Here is a 26103-nt window from a genome sequence, read left to right on the forward strand (position 1 = left end):
TGCAGGGGCTTCTATCTGGGTAGCAAAGTCCCACGCTGACACACAGACATACGCTAGATGCTAAGGGAGGGCGGGAGACGGGGGTCTGGTCAGATCGCTGGACCCACGCCCGGGAGCACAGAGGGTGTTCACACGGTGGTGACCGACAGCAAAGGGTTGTAGACCCGCTTGCCATCGGCCGAACGCGTACCATGGGCCAGCATCTCCTGGATGGTGATCCAGTTGTCCAGGATCTTCTTGTTTCGCTTCTTCATGGTCTTGCGGTGGCTCAGGGCGATGATGTTAAGCTCAGCCTTGCTGTCTCCATTCTGCTGCTCCCGCAGGCACTCCAGCCGGCTCTGCATCATGAACTCGCGCCGCTTCCGCTGCTCCCGGGCCCGGATCAGGTGCTGCTTCCGCTCTTCCTTGCTCCAGTAGCGGCCCATCTTCATCTCGCTCACTGCATCGTCATCTGTGGTCATGCCACTGCGCTCCTCACGGATCTTCAGGGCCCGGGCTTTCAGGAGGCGGTCACGCACGGGTCGCTTGGCCACGTAGCGGGTCCCATCGCTGCGCACCTTGACCTTCCACTCCGTGCGGGGCGCTTCAGGGGCCACAGCCGCGGCCCCCCCTCCCACCCGGGGGCCAGCAGCCACACTCAAGGGGCCGGGGCCCAGGTCTTCGAGGCCGCGTGGGGCTGCCAGCTGCAGGCAGCTGTGGTAGTGCTTGCCCTCCTGACCCGGGCTGCGGTGGCGCCGTGACAGGTAGGGGCTGCCTTCAGGGCCCACGCGCTCCAGGGCCACCCCCATTTTGGGGCCGTGGCGGACCCGCTCCTCGGCCGAGTGCTGTCTCCGGCCCACGTCGGGATCCCGGGAGAGGGATCGGAACTTGGTGGGGCTCCCCGGGAGAGGAGGGGCAGCAGCCTTGGGGTGGGCGGCGCCAGGGGCTCCCGAGGGGGTCCGGTTGAGGTTGGAGTTGCCCACCGCTGCGGCCGCCCGCCGCAGGGGGCTCTCGGGCAGGGGCTCGGCCAGCAGTGGGGTGCTGCGGCAGCTCTCGCCCGTGTTGTAGGCGCTGGTGCTGTCCTTGTCCGACTTCTCAGGCAGCTCAGAGATGTCAGACAGCTCGTGCTTCTTGGGCTCACCAGCCGCCAGGTCGTACAGGCTCTCCTCCTCCAGCAGCCAGGCCTTCATGCAGCGCTCCCGCAGCTGCTGCATCTTCTGAGCCCGCAGGATGTTGCGGCACTTGAACTCCAGGTGCCGCAGCTCCTCCTCCAGCACAGCCAGCTCGTGGCCCGCGCTTTCATTGCGGTTGACGTCCAGGGCGCCGTGGCCAGCCGCGGCCTGGGGGAAGGGCAGGCCCAGCGGATTGCCATTCTCCAGGTGACACTTGATCTCCAGCAGTTCGCGGTAGCGCTCATACTCCTCGTCTGTGAGGCCTGGCACGTCACTGCTGCCCAGCCCCGCGCCCTCGGCCAGCAGGGAGTCCATGCTGAAGTGGAAGTCACGGCTCTGCAGGGCGTCCCCTTGCAGGCCGAACTTGCGCAAGGGCCCAGGCGTGTTGGCAGTGCTCAGGGGCTCGTCCCCCAGCAGGTCGTGCTCGGAGCTCTCCTCGTTGCGGGTGCTCTCGTCTGTCCGGCCCACCCCACTGTCCAGCTCCTGGCTGTTGTGCAGGCCTGGGCCCGCCTCGGGGGCCCCTTTTTCCTCTTCATGTCCAAGCTGGGGCGGCAAGAGGAGTCCTGCTCAGTGGGGGCCCCATCGGGTGGGAGGGAGGGGTGGGGGGTTCATTGCCAGGGGGTGGGGATTGCAAGAGCTTCTTTTGGGTCTGCTCCATCTCCTACAGCCCCCCACTCCCTCCTCCTTCTGCTCTCTGGCACCCCGTTCCCCGCACATCCCGCCCCCTTCCTCACCTGCTGGGCCGGGGGGGATTTCAGCTTCCTCGCCTGCAGGTCGCCCTCATTCTCAGAGCCAAAGTCATCCAGGAAGTCGTCCCGGTCACTGTCCTTCCAGCGCTTTGCCAGCTGCAGAGACAGGCCTGTGCTGTCCCTGTGGCCTCAAGGACCACCCCAGAGCCCCCCCTCCTTTCATCAGAGGCCACAGAGGGCAATGGGCCCTGGAAACACACCCCCCCGCCCCCCATCAGTGCCAGAAAGCCCGAACCCTAACCCAGGGTTGGGGGGCCCAGGACATCTGAGTGAGCACACACCCACCTGGCTCTCGGGCCGGGCCACCAGTAGGGAGATGTTGGTGTTTTCTTCCTGACTCAGGATGGCCACCGCTTCCTCCCGGTTCTGGACATCCATGCCATTTATCTGCGGCAGGCCAGGGACCATCAACGGAGACCCCAGGGCTAGCGCGGGGGCAGGCCCCAGTTGAGCTACAGGGGTCCCCCTCCCCTGGAGTTACAAAGCAAGCACCCTGGGCCAGGATGGGTTCTTGGGGTCTGGCAAGATGGAGGCAAGTGGAAGATGCTATGGACAGAGACCGCCTGGCCCACCCAAGAGCACGTGTGCTCGGAGACACACGTGGAGTGGGAGACCTGCTCATGTTGGGGGCACGGAGGGAAAGGCTGGCAAGTGGCCTGCCATGCCAGCAGATCCCATGGGTACACAGGAGCTGGGGGTGTGGTTGTGTAGCAGAGAAATGAGTCCTAGCCCTGGTTTCAGGCACAGGGGTGTGGGGGGTTGCCCGGCCTCAGGTTAGGCTCTGAGCGGGAGAGAGCCTGTCCCCCAAGCTCACCTGGATGATACGGTCTCCCTCGCGGATCCGGCCATCTTTGGCTGCAATGCTGTTGGGATTCACCTGCAAGGCACGGGCATCAATGGGGCCTCGGCCCCCTCCACTAAGGTGCCCGTTTGGTAAGAAGAGGCAGTCTCAGGGCAGCCCCACAAGTGAACAGGGGGCTGACTTTCTGAGCATGGCAGACAGGTGAGGAGAAGGACCCCTGTGATCACTGGGAAGGGCTCTTCCACTACAAGCCCAGTGCCTGTGGGGAGGACCAGCTGACTGCACACACACACGGAAGCCATGGGCTACCCTGGCCTCGCTGACCAACAGCCTCCCTGTGGTGCTAAGTGGGCTCCTTCTGGGCAGCCTTAGAACCCTGGGGTGCCCTGGTCCCTCCTGGGTGCTGCTGCACAGGGAGGCTGCATGGAGCCCTCGAGAAGACCCCTGCTTCCTCCCAGCTTCATACCTCTCCCACGTAGATGCCCAGGTCCTCCTCCTCATCTGTGCGGTAGCAGACCATCAGGCCCAGCTTGTCCCGGTGGTTGCTTTTATACAGCTCCACCTCCTGCCAAGGGGGATGAAGAAACAGATGATGAGAAGCCGTGGGGGGCGGGTACAGCCTCAGCTCAGTCCTGACCCCAGGACTGTGTCACGTCAGCCGAGCTCCCAAGGCTCTCTCTTACCATCCAAAATGGTGTGCAGGTCCCGTGGTCTCCCCTAACGCAGGAAACACCCAGGACACACACACACAGGACACACGGGACTCATGGGATAGACAAAGGCACGGGACACAGACTCAGCAACACAGACCGAGCAAGGGATCTCACGCGTGCCCTCCCTGACTCAGCCCAACTTGGCCCTTGGGCCCGAGTAAAAAGCCACACACAGGACAGGGCCATGAGATCTGGCCACCTGAGGGTGGCAGGAGCCAGGCCCCAGCTGGGCGGCCAACAGCTATCCTAGGGCTGGCCGCCCGTCTCACCTCGTACTCCAGCTCGTCCATCCGGTCTGCCTCCTGCGGGCCGCCCTCCATGAACTCCGCCGGGTCATAATACTCATGACTGATGGGGGGGCTGCCCAGGAGAAGTGGGGCATCAGGTGGCAGCCCAGCTACCTCTTCCATACCCCTCCTCCTGCACTACACGCACCCAGGCAGACTGGGAATATGTCTTGAACGAGATTGCAAGGTCGTCCGCACCAAGGACCCAGGCATGCCTAAGCTCCTCACCCTGCCCTGCACCATCCCGTCCTGACCTCCAGCTCGATGCCTCTCACCATGCCAGCCAGCAGGCGCCCCTCCCAGCTGGCACTGGACCCACTCACGCAGTGCCCCCAGGAGTTATCCAGACCCTGGAGGATGGCTGGGCAGCGGAGCAGGACCCAGTCTCCATCCAGAGGCAGCCCTCCTGGCCCCTAGGCTAAGCCTGGACACTGCCAGCCCTGGGTCTGCCTCTCTGCAGAGGATGGGACCACGGGACCACCTCCCTGCTGCCTGGGAAACTAGTGAGACAAGTCAGTGCTCACACGGTCATGAGCCATCAGGCCCGGAGGAGAGGCCCTTCTTGCAACCGGGCCAAAGAAGAAAGTCAAAGGGATGGAGGAAGTTGAAAGCAGGAACAGGAATGGAACAGACAAAGATGCAAGAAGTTTCGAGAGGTGATGCTGGCAACGGAGAAGAGAGAATGGAAGAATAGCTGAGGACCCCAACCTTCCGGCAGCAAGGTCCCAGCACGGTCCTCCCATGGCCCTGGGGGTAGATACAATGGGGAGCCTGCGTGTCAGACCCCCCGGGCCCAAAACCAGCTGGCTTCCAGCCAGAGGCTAGAAGCCCGGAGATTCCTGAGCCCTGGGTTATGACAGTCAGTTCTGGAGGCCAAGGAGCCTACTTTCTGCCATAGAAGGCACCCAGTTGGGGTTTCCCCGCCATGCCCAGAGCTGCGACAATGCCCTCTCTGGAGGCAGGGTCCGGGGCCCTCCTGAGGGCGACTCACAGCTCAGATGGGACGAACGGCTCCAGGATGACCATGGGCGGGGTGGGTGGGCGCAGCTTGCCCAGCGCCATGATATGCTCGAAGGTGATGTCCGTTTGAGTGCCACTGTCCACCAGTTGCAGGTCGTGGCAGGAGCCATCCCCCCGGAGGCGGGGACTGCGTCTCAGCACCTGGATCACCAGGGGCTCCTTGGAGGCGCGCAGGGCCTCCAGGGTCTGCTCCTGAGACAGCTTGGAGAGCTCCTTCCCGTTCACCTGTGGCAGAGACACGCCCCAGTGAGGACGCATTGGGGCCCTGCTGACCCCGGCCCCCTCCACCACCACATGGAGCCATCTGGGGATGACAGGCCACACCTCAAGGGCTGGGGAGCCTCGCCTAGAGCCCTGCTGGGCCACCCTCCTCCTCCTTTGAGCATCCGAGTTGGGAGGGAGACCTTGACTGCCTTCTGCCAACAGAAGTCAATCCACAAACGGGCTCAGATGCAAGTGCCGCGAAGAGCAAAAAGCCTCAAAGGACTGGATCTCCATCCTCAAGGCAGCCAAGGCTTGCCACAGAGAAAAGGATGCCACACACCTGAGCCCAAGAGAGGGGCTGAGGAAGTGGCCCTGATAAGACCATGGTTGTCCCAGTCTTCAATTGTGACAGTGCTTCCCCAAGCTGGGCATCTCCAGGAATGAGGGTTTTCACCAAGATGGCCAGTATAGTTGCAAAATCGTGGTTTCCAGGCTGTCAAGAACAGGCCAGTCCCTGAGTGTCGTTCCAGGAAAGCACAGAGTCCTAAGGACCCCTGGACAGCTGGTGGCTCCTCTGAGTCATGGAACCCAGATAGTCATCTTGTGGCTACCTGGGTATGGCCTTTGTAGATAGCAATTTCAGGAAACTTTTTCCTCTCTCCCCAATCTTTCCATAGTTGGGAAAGATTTTTTAATCAGGTTCGTCTAATCAGCAAATAAAGAGTTTTACTGTAGAACATTTGAAAAAGTCAGAAAATCCTAAAGAAGAAGACAGAAATCACCCACCGTCTCAGGGATGCAAAAGCTGTGACTGTTGGCATATCTCCTCCTTGGTCATTTCTCACTTTGTGACTACAGGCAGCCTATGCATGGACCATCCACTCTGTGTTGGTTTGGTCTCTACTGTCTATCACTAGTGGTTCTCAGTCAGAAAGAAGGTTGCAGAGACACCTTTTTTTTGTACATTCTGTACCTATTATCTATGTATGTCTTTGTATAATCTAGGTGGTGATGGAGAACATTTCCAGAAGTGGAATTATTGGATCAAAAAGTATCAAGGAGACAGATATTAGTTGTAGAATGTGGTCAGCACAGCCCTAGAGGATCAAGAGAGCCAAGGAGGTTGCAGTTATAAAAGGAGGAGGGAAGGGAGGTGCGCGGGAGAAAAGGACCAGCTGCTATGTACATGAGGGGGTGTGTGATGGCTGGTCTGGTTAAGGCTGGGGGCCAAGGGAATGGGCGGACTGGTCTTGAAGCCCTTAGCAGAGCCAAAAGGGTCAGGGAATGTTTGAGGCATCCATTAATGCACATCCAGTATCGACCTTTCGATGGTACAAGTGTACAACTAAATGAATTATCTTAAAAACAAAGGCCATGAATCCTCCGAACTCATGGCTTTCTAACTACTACATTTCCAGTTATCTGGCCCCTTAGGGTTCCTTCAGTCTAGTGTGTGTGGAAGGACATGCCACAGGGTGGTGGGTGGCTGCGCGTTTCTTCCCAACCCGGCAATTGGTGATGCCAGGGTGGTGGTCATGGTGGGAATATTCACAACACAGAAATCGACAAACACACCCAACCAGGGTTTTTCAGGACATTAACTGATACCCCATTGCCCTTAAGTCCAGAAGGGGACGTGTGGAGCTGCTGCGCTCAGGATTTTTGGAAGGAGGCGCGTTTCACATTTTCATAGTATGCAGTGGGACGCTCAGGTGATGCTGAGAAACACAAGGATGTATTTCTCCCTGGAAACGGTACCCAGCCGCAGTGTTGCTATGGAAACCGGGCCCAGGCAGTGGGAGGGGAGAGCTGGGTGGGCTGGGATGTCAAGAGGGGGATGGGCACACACACGCAGATCCAGGCTACCCCTGTGACAACCCTGCAGCTATCCGATCCTTGACCTATGTGGCACTGGGCAGAAGCAGAGCTCTGGGTGCAGAGGCTTAGAGCTCCGGGGCCGCTCCTGCCACAAGCTCCTGGGGCACCTTCAACCTCCTCTCCTCCTCAGCCATCCCGTTGAATCCCCAGAGCTAATAAGGGGCAGGAACAGGGCAAGACAGGTAAGATGTGAGCCCCTCCCAGGGAGGGTGAGGGCTACCGACAAGATGGCGACATTCAGGGCAAGGATCAAAGCAGTATTCTGCACTTCTCATGCTCCCTCATCCTTCAACCACGAAGAAGAGAAAGACGTGCATGCACGGGCCAAGCCACCATTCAAATGTCCCTGCTCCTGTCTGGACAGGTGTGAACGCAAAACTAGCCCATCAGAGTCCCCCGCAGGGTAAGACCACAGCCTACACTCGCTGGAGGCACGCCCCACCTCCTTGGCCGGCTGCCACTGCTCCAAACCCACACCAAACCAATTCGAAATGGACCCAAGTCCTAAATGGATCAAGCTTTAAAACTAATTAGGAGGAGTGAGAAAAGTGTTTTTATGGTGCTGACATAGAGAAGCCATTTTTTCTATTTCTTTTGGCCGGGCCTCATAACTTGCAGAATGTTAGTTCCCTGACCAGGGATCAGACCAGGGACTGAATGTGGGCCATGGCAGCGAAAGCACCCAGGCCTAACCACCAAATGGCAAGGGAATTGCCTGAAGATAAAACATGGGCAAACAAGAATGGAAAAAGGAATCGCTCTGACTGTGTTAAACTATAAGACTTCTGGATAACAAAAGACATCATAACTACAGTTAGGACAGGCATAGAACAGACACAGGATTATCCAGAGTAAAGAACTCCTATAGAACAATTCCAACAAAGGTCCATCTAGTCAAGGCTATGGTTTTTCCAGTAGTCATGACTGGATGTGAGAGTTGGACTATAAAGAAAGCTGAGCGCTAAAGAATGGATGGTTTTGAACTGTGGTGTTGAAGAAGACTCTTGAGAGTCCCTTGGACTGCAAGGAGATCCAAGCAGTCAATCCTAAAGGAAATCAGTCCTGAATATTCATTGGAAGGACTGATGTTGAAGCTGAAACTCCAATACTTTGGCCACCTGATGCGAAGAGCTGACTCATTTGTAAAGACCCTGATGCTGGGGAAGATTGAAGGCGGGAGGAGAAGGGGACGACAGAGGATGAGATGGTTGGATGGCATCACCGACTTGATGGACATGAGTTTGGGTAAACTCCAGGAGTTGGTGATGGACAGGGAGGCCTGGTGTGCTACAGTCCATGGGATCGCAGACAATCGGACACGACTGAGCGACTGAACTGAACTGAACTGAACAGAACACTGGAAAAATCCAGAACTCAGTAGGAAAGCAGGGATTCCAGGAAAAGGGACCCCGAACCCTTTTGAGGAGGGTTGAGAAGATGCCCCTTCAGGACACTGGGATGTAAATACCAGAAAGAGTGCAGGTCTGCCATTGGTAGAATGGATTCAAAAATTGAGGTATATTCATACACATGGTTTGTGGCAATACACATGCTTATGAACATCACAGATAGGAGAAAATGTACCTCGGGGTGACAAACCTGAATCCCCCTAGACAAGGGAGGGGAGGAAAGGGTCAGGGATGGAAAGAACGCTGAGGCCCACAAGGCCCACCTTGAGGTTGGATGGCAGTACACGTGCAATACTCGAGAAACAATCCAGAACACGTCCATGTGGAGGGACAGCTGCTGTTACCTATTAGGATGTGGAAGGGGTGAGACTTGGGGCACAGAGGCTTCTGGCCCAGGCAATTTGTCATGGGTGAATCCTTTAGCCTCCCCCATTTCCTCATCTGTCAGGTGGATGTCTCTTAGTGCCTGTTTTCCAGGACCAGCCAAAAAGCACACAGAGCAGAACACGGCATGACTATCCATTCACCCAGACATGCCCATCATGGTTAGCATCTCCAGCTGGTGAGGGGCAGGGAGCAGACTATATATAGTAGGGGCTGGGGATGTGTGGATGGTGGGTACCCCTGGGTTGGGGGGAGAAAGTAGGGCTTTGGTTGAGTTGGAGGGGATTTTGGGGTGGCAGCTGTGGATGGGGTGGGGATGGTCTTGGCACTCCAGCCAAGCTTTTTCATTTGCTGGGCCCCTGTGGCGCCTTCTCCCCCTCCAATGCCCTTCTTTCTTGCTTTGAGGACACCTACACTCACTTAAGGCGAAGTGCCCTGGTGTGTCCCTTCCGAGCCCCCCCACCCCAGGGAGAATGCCAAGCAGGCGGTTTCAGGGTGACTCGCATTCCATCAGGTTCTGGAGGCTACCCATGGGCCTCGCCTCCCAGCGTGGGAGGTCAAAGGCTCAGGGTGCATGTCAGCAGGCCCAAGGACTGATGGCACAACCCTGGCTCGGAGAAGTGCTCCAAGTGGCCCTCAGCACTGTTACCCGCGTCTGTCTCCCAGGCAGAGCTGGGGCACCCAGTCCTGCTTAGACCCAGAAGCGATCCCCAGTCAGGTGCATTCTGTGTGGGCCTGGGCTCAGTTTCACCCCTGAACACAAGATGGTCAACTTGCTGGAGGAATCTTTTGATAACTAGAAAGAACCTTGCTAATATTCATCATATCCTTTTATCCAGTACATTTCTTATAAATAATAGATCCTAAAATAATCAGAATTTAGATTACATGAATGATAAGGATATTCAGAACAGAGCAGCATTCATTTTTTTTGTGTGTACGAAAATAGAGCAAACATCAAATTTACCATTTTAACTATTTCAGGTGTACAACTCAGTGGCATTTCATGCCTCCGAACAGTCATGCAACCATCACGTCTATTTAATTCCAGGACATTTTCAGCCCCCAAAAGGAGATGCCCTACCCATTCTCTCCAAATTCACCACCCCCCTCCGCCCCTGGCCGGCACTCACCAATCTTTCTTTCTTTCAACTGCCTCTAGACATTTCCTAAGTGGAATCCTACAACAGGTGGTCCAGTATGTCTGGCATTTTTCCACAAAATGTTTTCTAGCTCCATCCATATGACAGCAGGCATCAGTACTTCATTTTTTTATGGGTAACATTGCAACCTATTCCAGAAAACTGCACTGAGTGGACAAATAGGTCATCCCTCAACACACGTTGGTTTGTTTCTACATTTTGGCAATTATGAATCGCACTATGGTGAACATTTGTGTCCAAGGGTTCGAGACCCTGTTTTCAAATATTTGGGGCCATATGGTCATTCTATATTTAATGTATGGAGGTACCAGCATTATTTCTAATGCCAAAAACTTTACAGTAGTCTTTAGTACAAGTGTCTGCCTCATGGAAATGTACAGCTGCCCTACCAGAGTCTTCTAACAAGCGTTTCTCAAAAAAGATATAAAATGGCACATGAATTCTGATGACTATCATGTAAAATGTATGTTTACAGAAAAAGACTGCAAAAGAATATATAGAAACATTTGTTCCAGGGAAATGAAGATCTGAGAATTTGCTTTCTTCCCAACTTTATATACCATGGCTAAATTGTTTTTTGAAAAACTGTTTATGGACTTCAAAAAGACAGCATTGCTGGACTTCAAAAAGATAGCAAGTCTCATAATAAACTATCAAGCAAAAAGGACCTGCTGGGAGAGCTCAGTGTGAGCCCAGTTTCGAGAGCTGATGGGGTGCAGGTGCAAAGGGAGATATAAGCCCACAGGAGCATCATAGTGCCACAAGTGTGCAGCTTGGAGACTGCACGGGGCTGTGAAAACTATTTGGAATGGGCACGCCTGACATATATATATTCATTTGTACCTGCATCAGTATTATTACACAATCCTTTCTTTAAAGACTGGAAGGAAATTCATGAAAATGGAAGAATGTCAGCGGTGGTTGGGGCTTTACTCATAGCTCAGCTGGTAAAGAATCTGCCTGCAAGGCAGGAGACCTGGGTTTGATCCCTGGGTTGGGAAGATCCCCTGGAGGAGGGAAAGGCAACCCACTTCAGTATTCTTGGGCTTCCCTGGTGGCTCAACTGGTAAAGAATCTGCCTGCAGTGCAGGAGACCTGGGTTTGATCCCTGGGTTGGGAAGATCCCCGGGAGAAGGGAAAGGCTACCCACTCCAGTATTCTGGCCTGGAGAATTTCACAGAGGTCACAAAGAGTGGAACACAACTGAGCGACTCTCCCAGCAGTGGTTGGTTATCTCTGAGAATTAGTATTTCTAGGTGACTTTTGTCTTTTGTTCTTTACAGCGTTTTCTCCTGTAAACATTACTTGGCTACCTAGAGAAAACAGACAATCTAGCCTGTGCCCTGCTCTGAGTTTTTTCCCAAGGCCCCAGGCTCAGGGGAAGCTTTGTGTTCCTGGCCCCTGGGCAGCCCTGGCCCGGTAGGGGGATGGGGCATGGTGTGGCCTTTGGGCTCAGGCCCCTTGGGAGCAGTGGTGATAAAGTCACATCAGACTTCACATCCAGATCTGAGCTGGGGAAGCTCGGGGGAGGCACACTCTTGACCAGGTGTCCCTGAAACAGAAGGGGCAGCTCCCAGGATCTTGGATCCCCTGAGTGGATCGCAGTGCCCACCCTTAGGGGAAGTGGCCAGGAGGGTCCCAGGCCCACCCCAGGGAACACCAGGAAGCTGGTTCTGGAAGGCTCGAGAAGGGGCTTGTCATGGGGCTGTCAATTAGTCTCAGGCCTAGGGCAGGACCGAGCAGACTCCCTCCCACCCTCCATTTCCCCCATGTGCACCCCGCCACTGGCTCTAGGGCTGCATTTGCAGAAGGGGTTTTCTGTGGGTGGCCAAGGAGTGGGCCCTGAGCTCCCCCAGCCCCGTGTCTGAGCAGAAGGCAGCAGGAGGCCCCAGGGGTGGGGGCACACTGACCCACGAGGCACCAGTCAGGGGGAGAACACAGCAGGCCCCTAGGTCTGCCTTCAGAGGGGGCCCTGCTCACCCCAACCCCTCAAAGTAAGCCAGGCCCTGGGATGGGACCCCTCCAACAACTGGAGGGCAGGTGCCTGTGGAAGCTGGGAGAGGGGCGAGGGTGGGAGGAGTAGGGGAGAGGAGACACAGTTGGCACACACCTGGCACAGGGACCAGCTCAACCCAAGCTCCAAAGGCTAAGTGGGAGGCAGTTGTGGTGGGCAGGGGAAGACCCTTCTAACAATCCAGGGTGTTGGGGAGATGAGCAAGGAAGGGGAGGACCCCGGCATCAGAGGCTGAACTGGGGCAATGAGTCTGGGTTCCTGGGTCACTGTGCACTGCCCGTGCACTGAAGGGAACCCCAGGGGGTGAGAACAAGGATTCCAGGCACAAGGCCCTGCTATGCTATCTCCACAGGGCTTCTCCAGGATTCAGAGGGATTAGAAGGAGTGAAGTAAGAGAGGGCAAGAGGCTGCAGGAACGTCAATGGAGAACAGTGGATGTGGAAAACTCTAGAGCTGTCATACAATCCAGCATAACCATGAGAATGGAAAACAGGCACCCTAACAAAAGCCTGTACACAAATGCTCATATCGGCACTATTGTTTTTTTGGATTTTTCTTTTTGGCCTTGTGGCGCAGCTTGCAGGGATCTTAGTTCCATGACTAGGGATTGAACCTGGGCCCCAGCAGTGAAAGCACTGAGTCCTAACCACTGCACTGCTAGGGAAATTCCCAGCAGCATTTTTCTAAATAGGCAGAATTTGGAAGCCTCCTCCATGTCCACCAGCAGATGAACAAGCATAATGGGGGAACATCCACCCGGCAGATCATTCCACCATATAAAGGAGCGAAGTCCTGATACATGCTAATAATACAGCATGGATGAATACAGCTTGGCAGCCCGGCCAAGTGAGAGAAGGCAGGCACAGAAGGCCACATGCTGTATGATTCCAGAATAGGCAAATCCATTGGGACAGAAAGTCGAGGAGGGCCAAGAGAGTGGGGAGAGCCTGCATAATGGTAGGAAGTTCCCTTTGGGAGTGATCACCATGTTCTGGAACTAGGTGGTAGTGACAATGACACCACATTGAAAGTACTCAAATGTCACTAATGGGAAACTTTATGACATACCTCGTTGCCCACAATAAAAAATTAAAACTGCTCCCTGAACCCACAGAGACCACAGGCACCCTCACAAAGATGTGGGCCACTGGAAAAGACACAGAGGTGGGGGAGAGGCAGGACTTGGGGAACTGGTTTTACTCAATGAAGATTGTTTTTTAAAAAATAAGTTTTTAAATTTGTTAATTTTTGGCTGTGCTGGGTCTTTGTTGCTGAGAGGGCTTTTCTCCACGTGCAGCGAGCCAAGGGCTACTCTTGAGTTGTCGTGCACAGGCTTATTGCGGTGGCTTCTCTTGGCACATGGGCTCAGTTGCTGCGCAGCATGTGTGGACCAGGGCTCAAACCATGACTCCTGCACTGGCAGATTCTTCACCACTGAGCCCCCAGGGAAGCCCCAATGCAAACCTTGATCTCTGATTTGAAGTTCCTGAGACTTGCAAATATCCCCCACTCCATCTAAATGAGTCTCCAGCCAAGCCACCAAACCAAATGTCATATGACCATTATTGTTGAATTCAAGTGGGATTGACTGTTCTTGACTTAAAATGCTGAAGTGAAGTGAAGTGAAGTCACTCAGTCGTGTCCAACTCTTTGCGAAATCATGGACTGTAGCCTACCAGGCTCCTCTGTCCTTGGGATTTTCCAAGCAAGAGTACTGGAGTGGGTGGCCATTTCCTCCTCCAGGAGATCTTCCTGACTCAAGGATCGAACCTGGGTCTCCTGCATTGTAGGCAGACACTTTACCGTCTGAGCTACAAGGGAAGTATATACATGCTGAGATGGAGGTATATCAGCCAGGGATTGAGTGTAGGGTGAGATAAGAGGCCCAAGGAGGACCCGAAGGCACCTTGACATTGAGCAGTTGCAGAGACACAGAGCTTAGTCACCCAGAGAGAAGGAAAGTGAAGAAGGGAAGCTGGGCAAGACAGTGTACCAAGCAGGGGAGGTTGGACCGGATCAGGACGCAGAAGGGCCCTCTAGATTGGTTAAAAGAAGGCAGTCAGGGAGGGGGACGCCCAGCCGGCCTGTATAGACTCAGCCTTTGGGAACTTTTGCAGAGAATGGGGTGGAAGGGGCTTGGGGGTGTGGGAGAGCCCTAGGTTTGGTTTCTACCGGGACAGACGCGTGAGAGCATTTGAATGCTTGTTGGGAAAGGTAGGTTCAGAAGACGAAAAAAATTTCAATGCCAAAAAAGAGCGAGGGACAGACCTGGAAAAGGGGGTATATGTGGGGGGGTGGGGGATCCAGGGAAACACGTGGTGGGGGGGAGGGGGCAAGAGCGAGGCAAACGGCGGCGGAGCAGCAGAAGGGACAGCGGTGTCCGGTGGGACATGGTGGGGATATGAGGGCAACGAGAGGACACAGGTGCAAGGGGTCAGAAAACAGCAACGCAGATAGCTCGGCGGCGACGCAGTCGGGATCAGGCAGGTGCCTGATCAGCAAAGCCAGAGGCAAGGCTCCAACCCCCGCCCGCGGCGAGGCAGCGGCGGCCCCGGAGGGGGCGGGGCCGATACGGCTGTGGGCGGGGTCCGGGCGCGCTCGCCCCGCCCCTCCGGGCGTGAGGCCGCAGACAAAGAGCGCGCCGCGGCGGCGACGCGAGCGAGGCTGGGCCGCCCAGCCGGTCCGGTCCCCCGCGCGCTGGCCGGGTCTCTCCCGCGCTTCGCGGCCCGATCGACGGCCCCTACCCCTCCGGTCCCCCGGCCCCGTCCCCAGCCGTGGTGAATCTCCGGCCCCGGCCTTAGGAGGCCGGGGGCTCCAGGTGGAAGGCCCTCAGCATCAGTCCCAGATGCTCTGATTTGATAATCTCTGAGCGGGGCGAGGAGGGTAGTCTGAGAAAAGAGCCCTGGACCGGATGACTCAGGGTCCCACAGGCCCTGCGGCCCCCTGGAAGGTCTGGGGAACGCCCCTTTCACCCAGGGTCAGCAGAGGAGGAGGGGTTGACGCCATAATTCGAGGGGCGCCCACAGCTGGGTTGCCTCTCCCAACCCCACTCTGCGGATTGGGAAACAGAGGCCAGGCAGAACAGAAACCAAAGTTAGCCTCTGCCCTGGCGCCCAGTCCCACCGGCTAGCTCAGCTCTGCTATCGCCAGTGTCCAAGGAACACCTTGGACGCAGCTGGGTGTCTGGCTCCGCGGGACCCAGAAAGAAGATGCCCAGAGCAGGGCAGGCTCTTTTCAGGGGCCCAGAAAGAAGTCCTCATTCATGCCTACCCATCTCTGGAGCTGGAAAACTCAACCCACAGGGCCATCTGCCCAGGGACGTCTGCATTCCCCTCACCCAGATCCAACGCACGTGCTCCCTCCTATCTCAACACACACATTCCCAAGCAAAAAGTTAGCACCAAGCTTCCCCTCCCAGGAAATCCCAACACCCTTAATGTGCTCAGGGATTGAACACCGATGCAATCATCTCTCCAATTATACTGCTAATGCCCTTATAACTTTTTTTTCCCCCAGATCCAGAACCCAATCAAGGATTACACACTTGGTTCTTAGTTCTCTGAAAGTGAAAGTGTTAGTCGCTCAGTTCAGTTCAGTCACTCAGTGTGTCTGACTCTTTGAGACCCCATGGACTGGAACACACCAGGCCTCCCTGTCCATCACCAACACTCAAACTCCTGTCCATCAAGTCGGTGATGCCATCCAACCATCTCATCCTCTGTATTTCCCTTCTCCTCCTGCCTGCAATCTTTCCCAGCATCAGGGTCTTTTCCAATGAGTCCTCACATCAGGTGGCCAAAGTATTGGAGTTTCAGTTTCAGCATCAATCCTTCCAATGAATGGTCAGGGTTGATTTTCTTTACTGGTTTGATCTCCTTGCTGTCCAGCGAACTCTCAAGAGTTTTTTCCAACACCACAGTTCAAAACCACCAATTCTTCAGTGTGCTCAGCCTTCTTTATAGCATCAGTCCTTCCAATGAATATTCAGGATTGATTTCCTTTAGGATGGACTGGTTTGATCTCCTTGCAGTTCAAGGGACTCTCAAGAGTCTTCTCCAACATCATAGTTCAAAATAGTCTCTCACTGTTTTCATTGTTTCCCCATCTATTTGCCATGAAGTGATGATATCAGATACGATGATTTTCGTTTTTTGAATGTTGAGTTTTAAGCCAGCTTTTTCACTCGCCTCTTTCACTTTCATCGAGAGCCTGCTTAGTTCCTCTTCACTTTCTGCCATAAGGGTGGTGTCATCTGCATATCTGAGGTTATTGATATTTCTCCCTGCAATCTTGATTCCAGCTTGTGCTTTATCTAGCCCAGCATTTCTCATGATGAACTCTGCATATAAGTTAAATAAGCAGGGTGACAATATACAGCCTTGTCATACTCCTTTCCCAATTTGGAAACAGTCCGTTGTTCCATGTCCAGTTCTAACTGTTCCTTCTTCACCTGTGTACAGATTTCTCAGGAGTCAGGTAAGGTGGTCTGGTACTCCCATCTCTTGAGGAATTTTCTACAGTTTGTTGTGATCCACACAGTCAAAGGTTTTAGAGTAGTCAATGAAGCAGAAGTAGATGTTTTTATGGACCTCTCTTGCTTTTTCTATGATCCAACGGATATTGGCAATTTGTTCTCTGATTCCTCTGCCTTTTCTAAATCCAGCTTGAACATGTGGAATTTCATGGTTCACACACTGTTGAAGCCTGGCTTGGAGAATTTTGAACATCACTTTGCTAATGTGTGAGACAAGTGCAATTGTGCAGTAGTTTGAACATTCTTTGACATTGCCTTTCTTTGGGATTGGAATGAACAATGGACTAGTTCTGTGGCCACTGATGAGTGTTCCAAATTTGCTGGCATGTTGAGTGCAGTGCTTTCACAGCATCATCTTTTAGGATTTGAAATAGCTCAGCTGGAGTTTCACCACCTCCATTAGCTTTGTTCTTAATGATGCTTCCTAAGGCCCACTTGACCTCTCACTCCAGAATGTCTGACTCTAGGTGAGTGATCACACCATTGTGGTTATCTGGGTCATTAAGATCTTTTTTGTATAGTTCTTCTGTGTATTCTTGCCACCTCTTCTTAATCTCTTCTGCTTCTATTAGGTCCTTCCCTCATAGCTCAGTTGGTAAAGAATCCACCTGCAAGGCAAGAGACTCCAGTTTGATGCCAGGGTCAGGAAGATCTGCTGGAGAAGGGATAGGCTACCCACTCCAGTATTCTTGGGCTTCCCTTGTGGCTCAACTGGTAAAGAATCTGCCTGCAATGCAGGAGACCTGGGTTGGGAAGATCCCCTGGAGAAGGGAAAGTCTACCCACTCCAGTATTCTGGCCTGAAGAATTCCGTGGACTATAGTCCATGGGGTCACAAAGAGTCGGACACAACTGAGCGACTTTCACTTTCCACTTTCTGTTAGGTCCATACCATGTCTGTCTTTTATCATGCCCATCTTTGCATGAAATGTTCCCTTGGTATCTCTAATTTTCATAGAGATTTCTAGTCTTTCTCATTCTATTGTTTTCCTCTATTTCTTTGCATTGATCACTGAGGAAGGCTTTCTTATCTCTCCTTGCTATTCTTTGGAACTCTGCATTCAGGTGGGTATATCTTTCCTTTTCTCCTTGGCCATTTGCTTCTCTTCTTTTCTCAGCTATTTGTAAGACCTCCTAAGACAACCATTTTGCCTTTTTGCATTTCTTTTTCTTGGGGATGGTTTTGACCACTGCCTCCTGTACGATGTTACAAACCTCTCTCCATAGTTCTTCAGGCACTCTGTCCATCAGATCTAATCCCTTTAATCTATTTGTCACTTCCACTGCTCAATTGTGTCTGACTCTTTGCCAACCCATGGACTGTAGCCCATCAAGCTCCTCTGTCCATGGGATTTCCCAAGCAAGAATACTGGAGTGGGTTGCCATGCTCTTCTCTAAGGGATCGTCCTGACCCAGGGATCAAACCCATGTCTCTTATGTCTGCTGCCCTGGCAGGTAGATTCTTTTACCACTAGTGCCACCTGGGAATTCTCTTAGGTCTCTGTGAAGTGAGTGAAGTCGCTAAGTCGAGTCCGACTCTTTGCAACCCCGTGAACTGTAGCCCACCAGGCTCCTCGATCCATGGGATTCTCCAGGCAAGAATACTGGAGTGGGTTGCCAGTTCCTTCTCCCTCTTTAGTCTCCTGTAATCTACAACAATCTATGCACTGAAAAACAACTTTCATGACACTGACCTCTTGGAAGAGTCCAGGGCACTGGCCTCATAGCAAGTCCCAGGGTCTGGATTCGCCTCCTTCCTTCCTGGTTAGATTCAGCTTAGGCTTTCTGAGGAGAGCGGCCACCCAGGGCAGGCTGTGTCCCTCTGCACACAGTGTGAGGGAGGCTGTTTGATCACTCAGTCTCTCCCTGGTAAAGCTGCCTTCTCCCTTCCTAATGCACAAGTCATCTGGGTGATACCTTGAGACCCAGGGACTCTCTTTTCCACAACAACTTTCATCTCATGGTTTGACCACCCAAGGATGCTCCCCAGCTGGATCAGTTCAACTGGATGAACTGCACGGGTGGCTGCAAAATGCCTTCATTTGTTAGAATTCTAGCATGGAAACCTCACTACATGCCAACAACATGCGACTGACCCAGTGAATGGTGTGCTCCCAGTTGAGGCTGCCTGGACAAACTATACCATCCACCCCTAAAAATCTACCCACCCTTTCTGCCCAGGGGCAGGATCGGAGAGAATGAAGCACTCAGGAAGCCTTCATCTCAACAGATCCTTTAATATGGGGGTGGTATGTGTGTCTGGGTTCCCATGTGAGCTACCTGTGGGTTATTGGTAAGGATGTGGGTGACGTGAAGAGGCTCAGTTAGCTGCACGTGGCCTGGAAGAGCAGATTATGTCCCTTGGGGGCCCCACATGGACAATCATCCCTGGAAATTGATTTGACAGATATGAGCTGAGGCCTCCTCCCTTTTATTTGTAATAAACTTACTTGCTAGGTGATACTGATGGAATTTGTGGGTTCATGGATTGATCCAAAGTCCCGCTCGAGGTCCTCACTGCTCAGAGTGTAGGCTAAGACCAGCAGCGTGGACATCCATCCCCTGGGAGCATGTGAGTAATCCCAGGCCCCACCCTGGACCTGCTGAAGCAGATTCTGCATTTTAACAAGGGCCTCAGTATAGTCGTGTTGGCCCAGAGCGCCCCCTTGAGGATCCGGGACTTGCAGGCACCTGGAAGGGATTCAGACCACAGGCAAGGGTTTCACAGGGTCTCTCCTCCCCACAAACCCTCCCCAAAGGGTAGGTGGTGCCCACCCAGGGGCAAGCTGAAATCCGACCCAGCAACCCTGAACTTCCTGCCTTTCCAGGGATGAGCAGGCCTCTCAGGCATCTCTCAAGTCCTGCCTGGAGAGAGACGGAGTGAGGGATGCCCCCACTGAAGCCACGATGGACAAACAAAGCAAACCACTTCCTGAGGTCATCCTTGGTTGTGTGCTCACAGCTTCCCAGGCACCCGTGGATGACAAAGGAAAACCTCCTTCCACCTACGTACCTCTGGGCTAACCTGGTTGGCCCAAAGGCAAAGGCCATGTCTTGCAGTAATCCAAATGATATTCTCCATAAAGACTGAAATATTCTTTTCATTCAAATGAAGCCTTCCTCAGTGATCAATGCAAATGAAAATATTCCTTTTATTTCCACTGCTCAAAGCAAGCCTGAGAAGAGACAGACTGCACTTACAAAGAGAGGCAATGCCTTGTGACACCCGAAGCCAGCTATGAACCCCAGCTTCTCAGTCTTTCTTCTTTTGGCATGGCTCCTATGTAGAAGGACTCAGTGTGCCGCCATCTTGGTATCTGTCCAGTGCCTGACTTATCTCGTATGTTTTACTTCACAACTCAGGCCCCATCTGGTTTTGTACCCCACCCTGTGGGATCTTAGTTCCTGGACCAGGGACCAAACACACTGCCTTGGAAGGGCAGCGTCTTAACTGCCAGAGGGCCAGGTAAGTCCCTCCCCCTTCTTTCCTGTTAGGAAAACCCTCACAATAATATCGGACATTTTTCTGTCACTGGACATTGTGACAGGTTCATGAGGAAGGACTTCTCCATCCACTTTCCACTCCTTAGTGTCTGATCAGATGGCCACAACTCCTCGCCCACCCAGATGAGATTTCAGGGGACCAAATGCCCTGCTGATTTCTCAACGGCAATGATGCTAGGAGGCAGGCCCTCTGTATTCCCATGTGGCACGTGTAGAAGCTGAGGAACTGAGACAGGGAGCCATTCAGTACCTCCACACATTGTATTCCCTGGCAGGGGCCCTGAAGGAGAAGGAAAGAAAGACTTACTTGGCCCTACCAGGGGCCCCAGCTGAGCTAAATGCATTCACATGCTTTTGGTAAGGGTAGTGCTTTTGGTAAGTGTATGTGTTGATCAGTTGCTAAGTCGTGTCCGACTCTTTCGACCCTATGGACTGCAGCCTGCCAGGCTTGTCTGTCCTCCACTATCTCCTGGAGTTGGCTCAAACTCATGTTAAATTGAGTCAGTGATGCCATCCAGCCATCTCATCCCCTGCCACCCCCTTCTCCTTTTGCCTTCTTGCTTTTAAAGCTTTACCGGAGTATAATTGCCATATGATCAGCTGCACGTATTTAGAGCATACAGTTTGAAAAGTTTTGATACCAGGGGTATGTGCACATCTGTAAAGCCATCACCACAATCAACAGAGAGACCATTTCCATCATCCCGGAAAGGGTCCTCCCACCCCTTCCACCATCCCTGCAAATACTGATCTGCATGTTCCCCACCTGCTTTTTTTTTTTTTTTTTTTTTTTGAGGCCGGCTTGTAGCATTTCAGTTCCCTGACCAGGGACTGAACCTGGGCCACTGCAGTCAAAGCTCCAAATCCTAACCAAACTAGGCCTTCCCTACTGGCTGCAATGCAGGAGACCCAGGTTCAGTCCCTGGGTCAGGAAGATCCCCTGGAGAAGGAGATGGCAACCCACTCCCAGTATTCTTACCTGGAGGATCCCATGGACAGAGGACCTTGCGGGGCTACAGTCCATGGGGTCTCAAAGAATAAGACACAACTGAGTGACTTAACACTTTCCCTTTCAGGCCACCAGGACCCCCACACACACTACCAGTATCTGCTTTCTGTCACTATAGTTTGCCTTTCTAGAATTTTTTATCAATGACTCAGATAGATCCAGGACAAGGGGTCGTGGTGTCAGACAGAGAGAATGACACAGGCCCAACAAACAGGGACACCAGGAATGGCTCTCGAAGGCGCTTTGGTGTCTCAGTGTACGATGACCAGACTATCGCCCTTTCTACCCTTTGTGACCTAGCCTCTTCTCTTCCTAACAACCTGCATAACCTGGCCCCCCCACTAAGGGTCATTTCCAGATTTTCCAAGCTCTCCTTGTGCCCCCCAGGCTCCTAGCACCCACACTTGGTTAAATATCATTGGAGGACAAGACTGGGACAACAGAAATGGAACTGGGGTTCTGACAGGCTGCACTTCTGACATGTCTGTGATAGACTACATCAGAAGAACCCAGGGCCAAAAAAAACACAGGATCATCTCAATGGCCACAGAAAAACCATTCAACAAAATCTAACAACCCTGCATGATAAAAACTCTCAAACTAGGAATAGAAGGGAATTTCCTCCACCTGATAAAGAGCATCTATGACAAACCCACAGCTAACTTCATACTCACAGGACAAAGGCTGGAAGCCTCCTTACTTAAATCAGGAACAAGGCAAGGATGTCCACTGACTACTTCCATTCAACATTACACTGGAGGTGCTAGCCAGAGCAAGTAGGCAAGTAAAAGAAAGGCAAGAGATGGGACTTCCTTGGCCGTCCAGTGGTTAAGACTCATCCAGTGGTTAAGACTTGGTGCTTCCACTCCACAGGGTAGGGGTTTGATCCCTAGTTGATCCAGGAACCACAAGGCTCCAGCAAAAAAAGAAATGAAAGGCATCCAGATTGGAAAGGAAAGAAAACTATCTCTACTTATATATAGGAAATCCTGAGGAATCCACTCAAAACAACTATTCCAGCTAATAAATGGGTTTAATAAAGTTGCAAGATACATGACCAATACAAAAAACTGAATTGTATTTCTATACAGTGGCAACAAGAAAAATGAAAAGGAAATTAAGAAAACAACTCTTACAATAACATCATAAAGAATAAAGTGCTCAGGAATACATTTAACGAAAGTACAAAACATTGGCAAAAGTAATTGAAGACCCGGGGACTTTCCCCCATGGTCCAGTGGTTTGGACTCTGCTTTCACTGACAAGGGCCCAGGTTCAATCCCTAGTCAGGGAAGTAAGATTTCACAAGTGGGATAAAAAGACATCCCATGTTCATGGGTAATACTCCCCCAAATTCAATGTAATATTCAATACAATTTCAATATCTATTCAATGCAATATTCAATATGAATTCAACTCAATTCTCACAAAATCACAGCTGGCTTTTCAGAAACTGACAAACTGATTCAAAAATTCATATGGAAATGCAGGTGACCCGGAACAGACACAACAATCTTGAAGAGTACAAAGTTGGAAGACCCACACTTCAAAATTTATTTACAAAGCTCTAGTAAAAGCTACGGTGAAGGCATAAAGATAGACATTTCTCCAGAAAAGATAAGCAAATAGTCAATAGTACAGGAAGGATACTCATCAGGAAATGCATTTGGAAAACACAATGAGACAGATACCACCTCAAACAATAGGTTGGCTGTAATCTAAAACGTGTGTTTTAGAGAGGCTGTGAAGAAATTAGGATCCTCTTACACTGCTGGTGGGAATGTAAAATGTAAAATGATGTAGGCTTTGTGGAAAAGAGTTTGGGCAGCTCTCAAAATGCTAACCAAAATTACCATATGATCCAGCAAATCCATTTCTGGGTATTTACCTGAAAGAATTGCAAGCAGGGACTCAAACAGGTATTTGTACACTCATGTGCACAGGCTGATTGTTCACACTAGCCAAAAGGTGGCAATAAATCAAATGTCCATCACCGGATGATGACAAATATTATGTGGTATATAGCCACACAATGGAATATTATTCAGTAGTAATAAGAAATTTCGTACCGAGAACATTCTACAATGTAGAAGAACCTTAAAAACATGATAAAGAAGCCGGACAACAAAAGATCAGGTATCATATGGTTCCTGAAATGAAACTGGTTCCATTAAAATGAAATGTCTGGAACAGGCAAGTCCATAAAGACAAGTAAACTAGTGGTTACCAGAGCCTCGGAGCTACTGGGACGAATGGGCATGTGACTGCTAATGGGTATGAGGTTTCTTTTTAAGGTGATGAAAATGGTCTGGAATTGGTGATGGTTGCACAATTCTGAATATACTAAAAACCACTCAACTGTACATGTTGCAAGGGTATGTGGATTATGCATCAGTACAGCTCTGTGTGTGTGCATTTTTTTTTAATAACTGTGAATCATCTGGAGAAAAGGGTCTGGAATCAAGGCTAGAATAGAGACTTCAGACTTCTTAACCTGGGGGTCAGAGGCCTCTGGGGACCTAGGAAAGAGCCTCAGGGCATAAGGAAGCCACATGGCAAGTGGTATAGGTGTCCTTGTGCATGTCTCTGGGCTGCACTGTGTCCTGGTGGGGTTCCTTATTTTGGTAAGATGTTGGGGCCACAGGCATGTATGGACAAGCCATGGAGAAGCATCTCTGAAACCGGGAAGCACCAGAATTTAAGTGGTGGGTAGGCAAAGGTCCTGGAAGCTGGTCTTCTGGACAAAAACTTTCTTCCCTCTGAAAAGAGGTTCAAGCCGGGAGAAGCTCCCTGCTAGCCCCGGGACCTGGAGTCATCTGGGATCGTTAATGGCTTTCCCTCCTCTCTAGATTTTTACAATTCAATTCTCTTTTATTTTCCCTTAAAGGACAGCTTCTTTTCTTAAAAACTGCACCCATACTGTGTAACACAGGGCACTCCACTCTGTACTCTGTAATGATCTATATGGAAATAGAATCCAAGAAAGAGTAGACATAAGTATAAATAATTCACTTTGCTATACAGCAGAAACACAATAATATAAATCAACTATAGTGCAGTAAAAATTAAAAGATCAATGTAAAGATGTAAAAGGTAAAATCAAACCACATCCAGTCTCCGATTCTGTCCAAACTTCTGTGGGAACTTTAAAAGGGAGCAACGTCCCCAGGGCCTGGTCGGTGAGGGCTGGCAAAGACCAGGAAAGGCAAAGGACCCATCTCCTGGGGGAGCTGCTCACCTAGGGCTTGGGGGTCTCCCTCCAGGAGAAAACCCTGGCCCAGGACTTCCCTGTCCAGGTTCACCTCAAGCGTTCCTCCAACAGGGAGCCTCCCTGAAGGTCGACCCAGCCAGACCTGAGGACCCCCACTCCTGCCCTGGGGAATCCGGAGGATCACAGCAGCATCCTCTCCCAAGCCTGGTTGACTCAACTCAGGCCTGAAGCATGGGGCAGATTGCTTTCCACTTTATCCCCACGGGGTTGGCCCTTAATGAAGTTCTACCATCAAGAGCCAACTCAAGAGCTTTGGATTTGCTTTCCGTTTGATGGAATGATTGCAAGAAAAGGCAGCCGTGAGGATGGGATCGCATGGCCTTATCGACCAACCAGGGCAACCCACCTACTCCCCCCCCCTGCCCCCGGCCACCTCCCTCCCCGGAGCCTTGGTGCTGACCACTGGGATTCCACCCAACCGCCTGGTCTAGTGACCCCAACCTGAGTCATTCCCCAACCCGATTGCAGGAGAAGGAAATAGAAATAACCAGGCCAAGATTTCCAAACAGCTGGAAGGAGAGATGAAACCAAGCACGGGGCTGGGGTGGGGGTGGAGTCGGGAGGGTAGGGGGTACTGAGGCAGAAAGAAGGCAGAGAGCCACCAGCCAGGAAAGCAGAAGGCCTGCGTGTCCACTGAGACCTGCCTGGGACAGGCGGGGAGGAGCGCCACCAGGCTGGGGCAAGATTCCGCATCCGGCCCGCCGCCGGCTTCTGCCCGGGTGGGTCCAAGGACCTACACTCCCACCACGCACCCAATGCTTCCACGTCCTCCCCCGTCTCCCCCGCGCCACCGCCAATGCCTGCAGGAGATTCCCCGATTTTTCTAAGGAGACCCCTTTCTCCCAACCAGCACCTCTTCGACCTACACCTGCGCCCGGTGCGGACCAACAAAACCAGAGTAGAAACGGATACCTGGGTGCGCCCGGTTTGCCCCTGGGTCCCGATCCCCCCCCCCACCTCTGACCTTGAACTCCCTCCACAGAGCCTGGGGAACGTCTCAGGCCAAGCCACCGGGACACGTCTCTAGACGGTTCTCAGGGCGCACAGAGAAAGTACACACACGCGGGGTAGCAGGAGCCTCCGCTCACACACAGACGGGGCACAAGCACGCACTCACGAAGTCATGCCACGCACAGGCAAAGGAGCCCTGCTCCGGGTCCGACAGCGCGACCTGGAGTCTCCCATCTCTCTGGGCGTCGAGCACTGCCCGGTCCACGACCCCACCCACTGCCCAAAGGCCCTGCGGGGCACAGGGCGGACCGGGCACCGACTGCCGCGGCTGCCCTTCTAGCAGACCCAGCGACGGCCGCTCACTCGAGGCCCCGAAGGCCTGGGAGCCCACCGTTGACTTGGGCAGGGCCAGAGCAGAGAGGGGTTGCTGGGGGAGGTACCTGATCGCTCCATCCGGGCGTCGGTGGGGTCCCGGGGCGCAGCCCGCGGGCCCCCGTACCCCTGGCCCGAGGGGACCGCGATTTGCCCCCGCCTCCCGGCGCTCCGCGAGCGCCCACCTCCCTTCCCCAGCCCCGGGGCCAGCGGGGCCAGCGAGATTGGGGAAACACAGGCCGTTGCTATGCAACCCCCGTCCCGCGCCGGCGCCGGTGGCAACGGGTTTCGGGCAACGGGTTTCAGGCTCCGGGTCCCAGGGTGCTCGCGCAGCGGACCCGGGCTCAGCCCAACTTCCCGACCCGGACCGATCGGGATCCAGGGCTTGCCTCGCAATCAATCGGGCACCCCAGGGATGCGCCCCGTACCCGGATCTCCACGCAGGGACTCCCACCCACTCCCTCATCTGTGCCTGGTTCCCACGCACACCAACACCCAGCCGCCCCAGAGACGGAGGATGAAAATGCATCCGTAACCTTCTCCGCTCAGGGCCCTCCGGCCCCTCCATCGTGCCCTCCGCCCCAGGTGACGCCCCCCAGCCCCTCGCCCCCGCGGCCGGGCCGCCCTACCTGCAGCATCACTTTGTACTGCTCCTCCGGCTTCTGGACCACGCACATATTACATCCCAT

At 53.1% G+C, this 26103-nt stretch overlaps 1 protein-coding gene across 3 annotated transcripts; it reads right to left on the reverse strand.

The window, feature by feature from the left end:
• Positions 1-84: 84 nt before the first annotated feature.
• Positions 85-26103, reverse strand: PDZD4 (PDZ domain containing 4). Of its 3 annotated transcripts, none has more exons than XM_065915329.1 (8): positions 26044-26103; positions 4712-4947; positions 3685-3775; positions 3169-3267; positions 2715-2777; positions 2186-2287; positions 1886-1996; positions 85-1694 (listed from the first exon to the last, which is right to left on the reverse strand). In XM_065915329.1, the coding sequence occupies exons 1-8, from the start codon at positions 26101-26103 to the stop codon at positions 129-131; spliced, it is 2328 nt and encodes a 775-aa protein (XP_065771401.1). In that variant the 3' UTR covers positions 85-128. The 3 variants fall into 3 exon arrangements, with proteins under 3 accessions (XP_065771401.1, XP_065771400.1, XP_065771402.1); XM_065915328.1 differs by having other exon boundaries at positions 4694-4947; XM_065915330.1 differs by lacking the exons at positions 3685-3775; positions 4712-4947.

The sequence above is a fragment of the Muntiacus reevesi genome, chromosome X (assembly GCF_963930625.1).
Source record: "Muntiacus reevesi chromosome X, mMunRee1.1, whole genome shotgun sequence".
Taxonomy (NCBI): domain Eukaryota; kingdom Metazoa; phylum Chordata; class Mammalia; order Artiodactyla; family Cervidae; genus Muntiacus; species Muntiacus reevesi.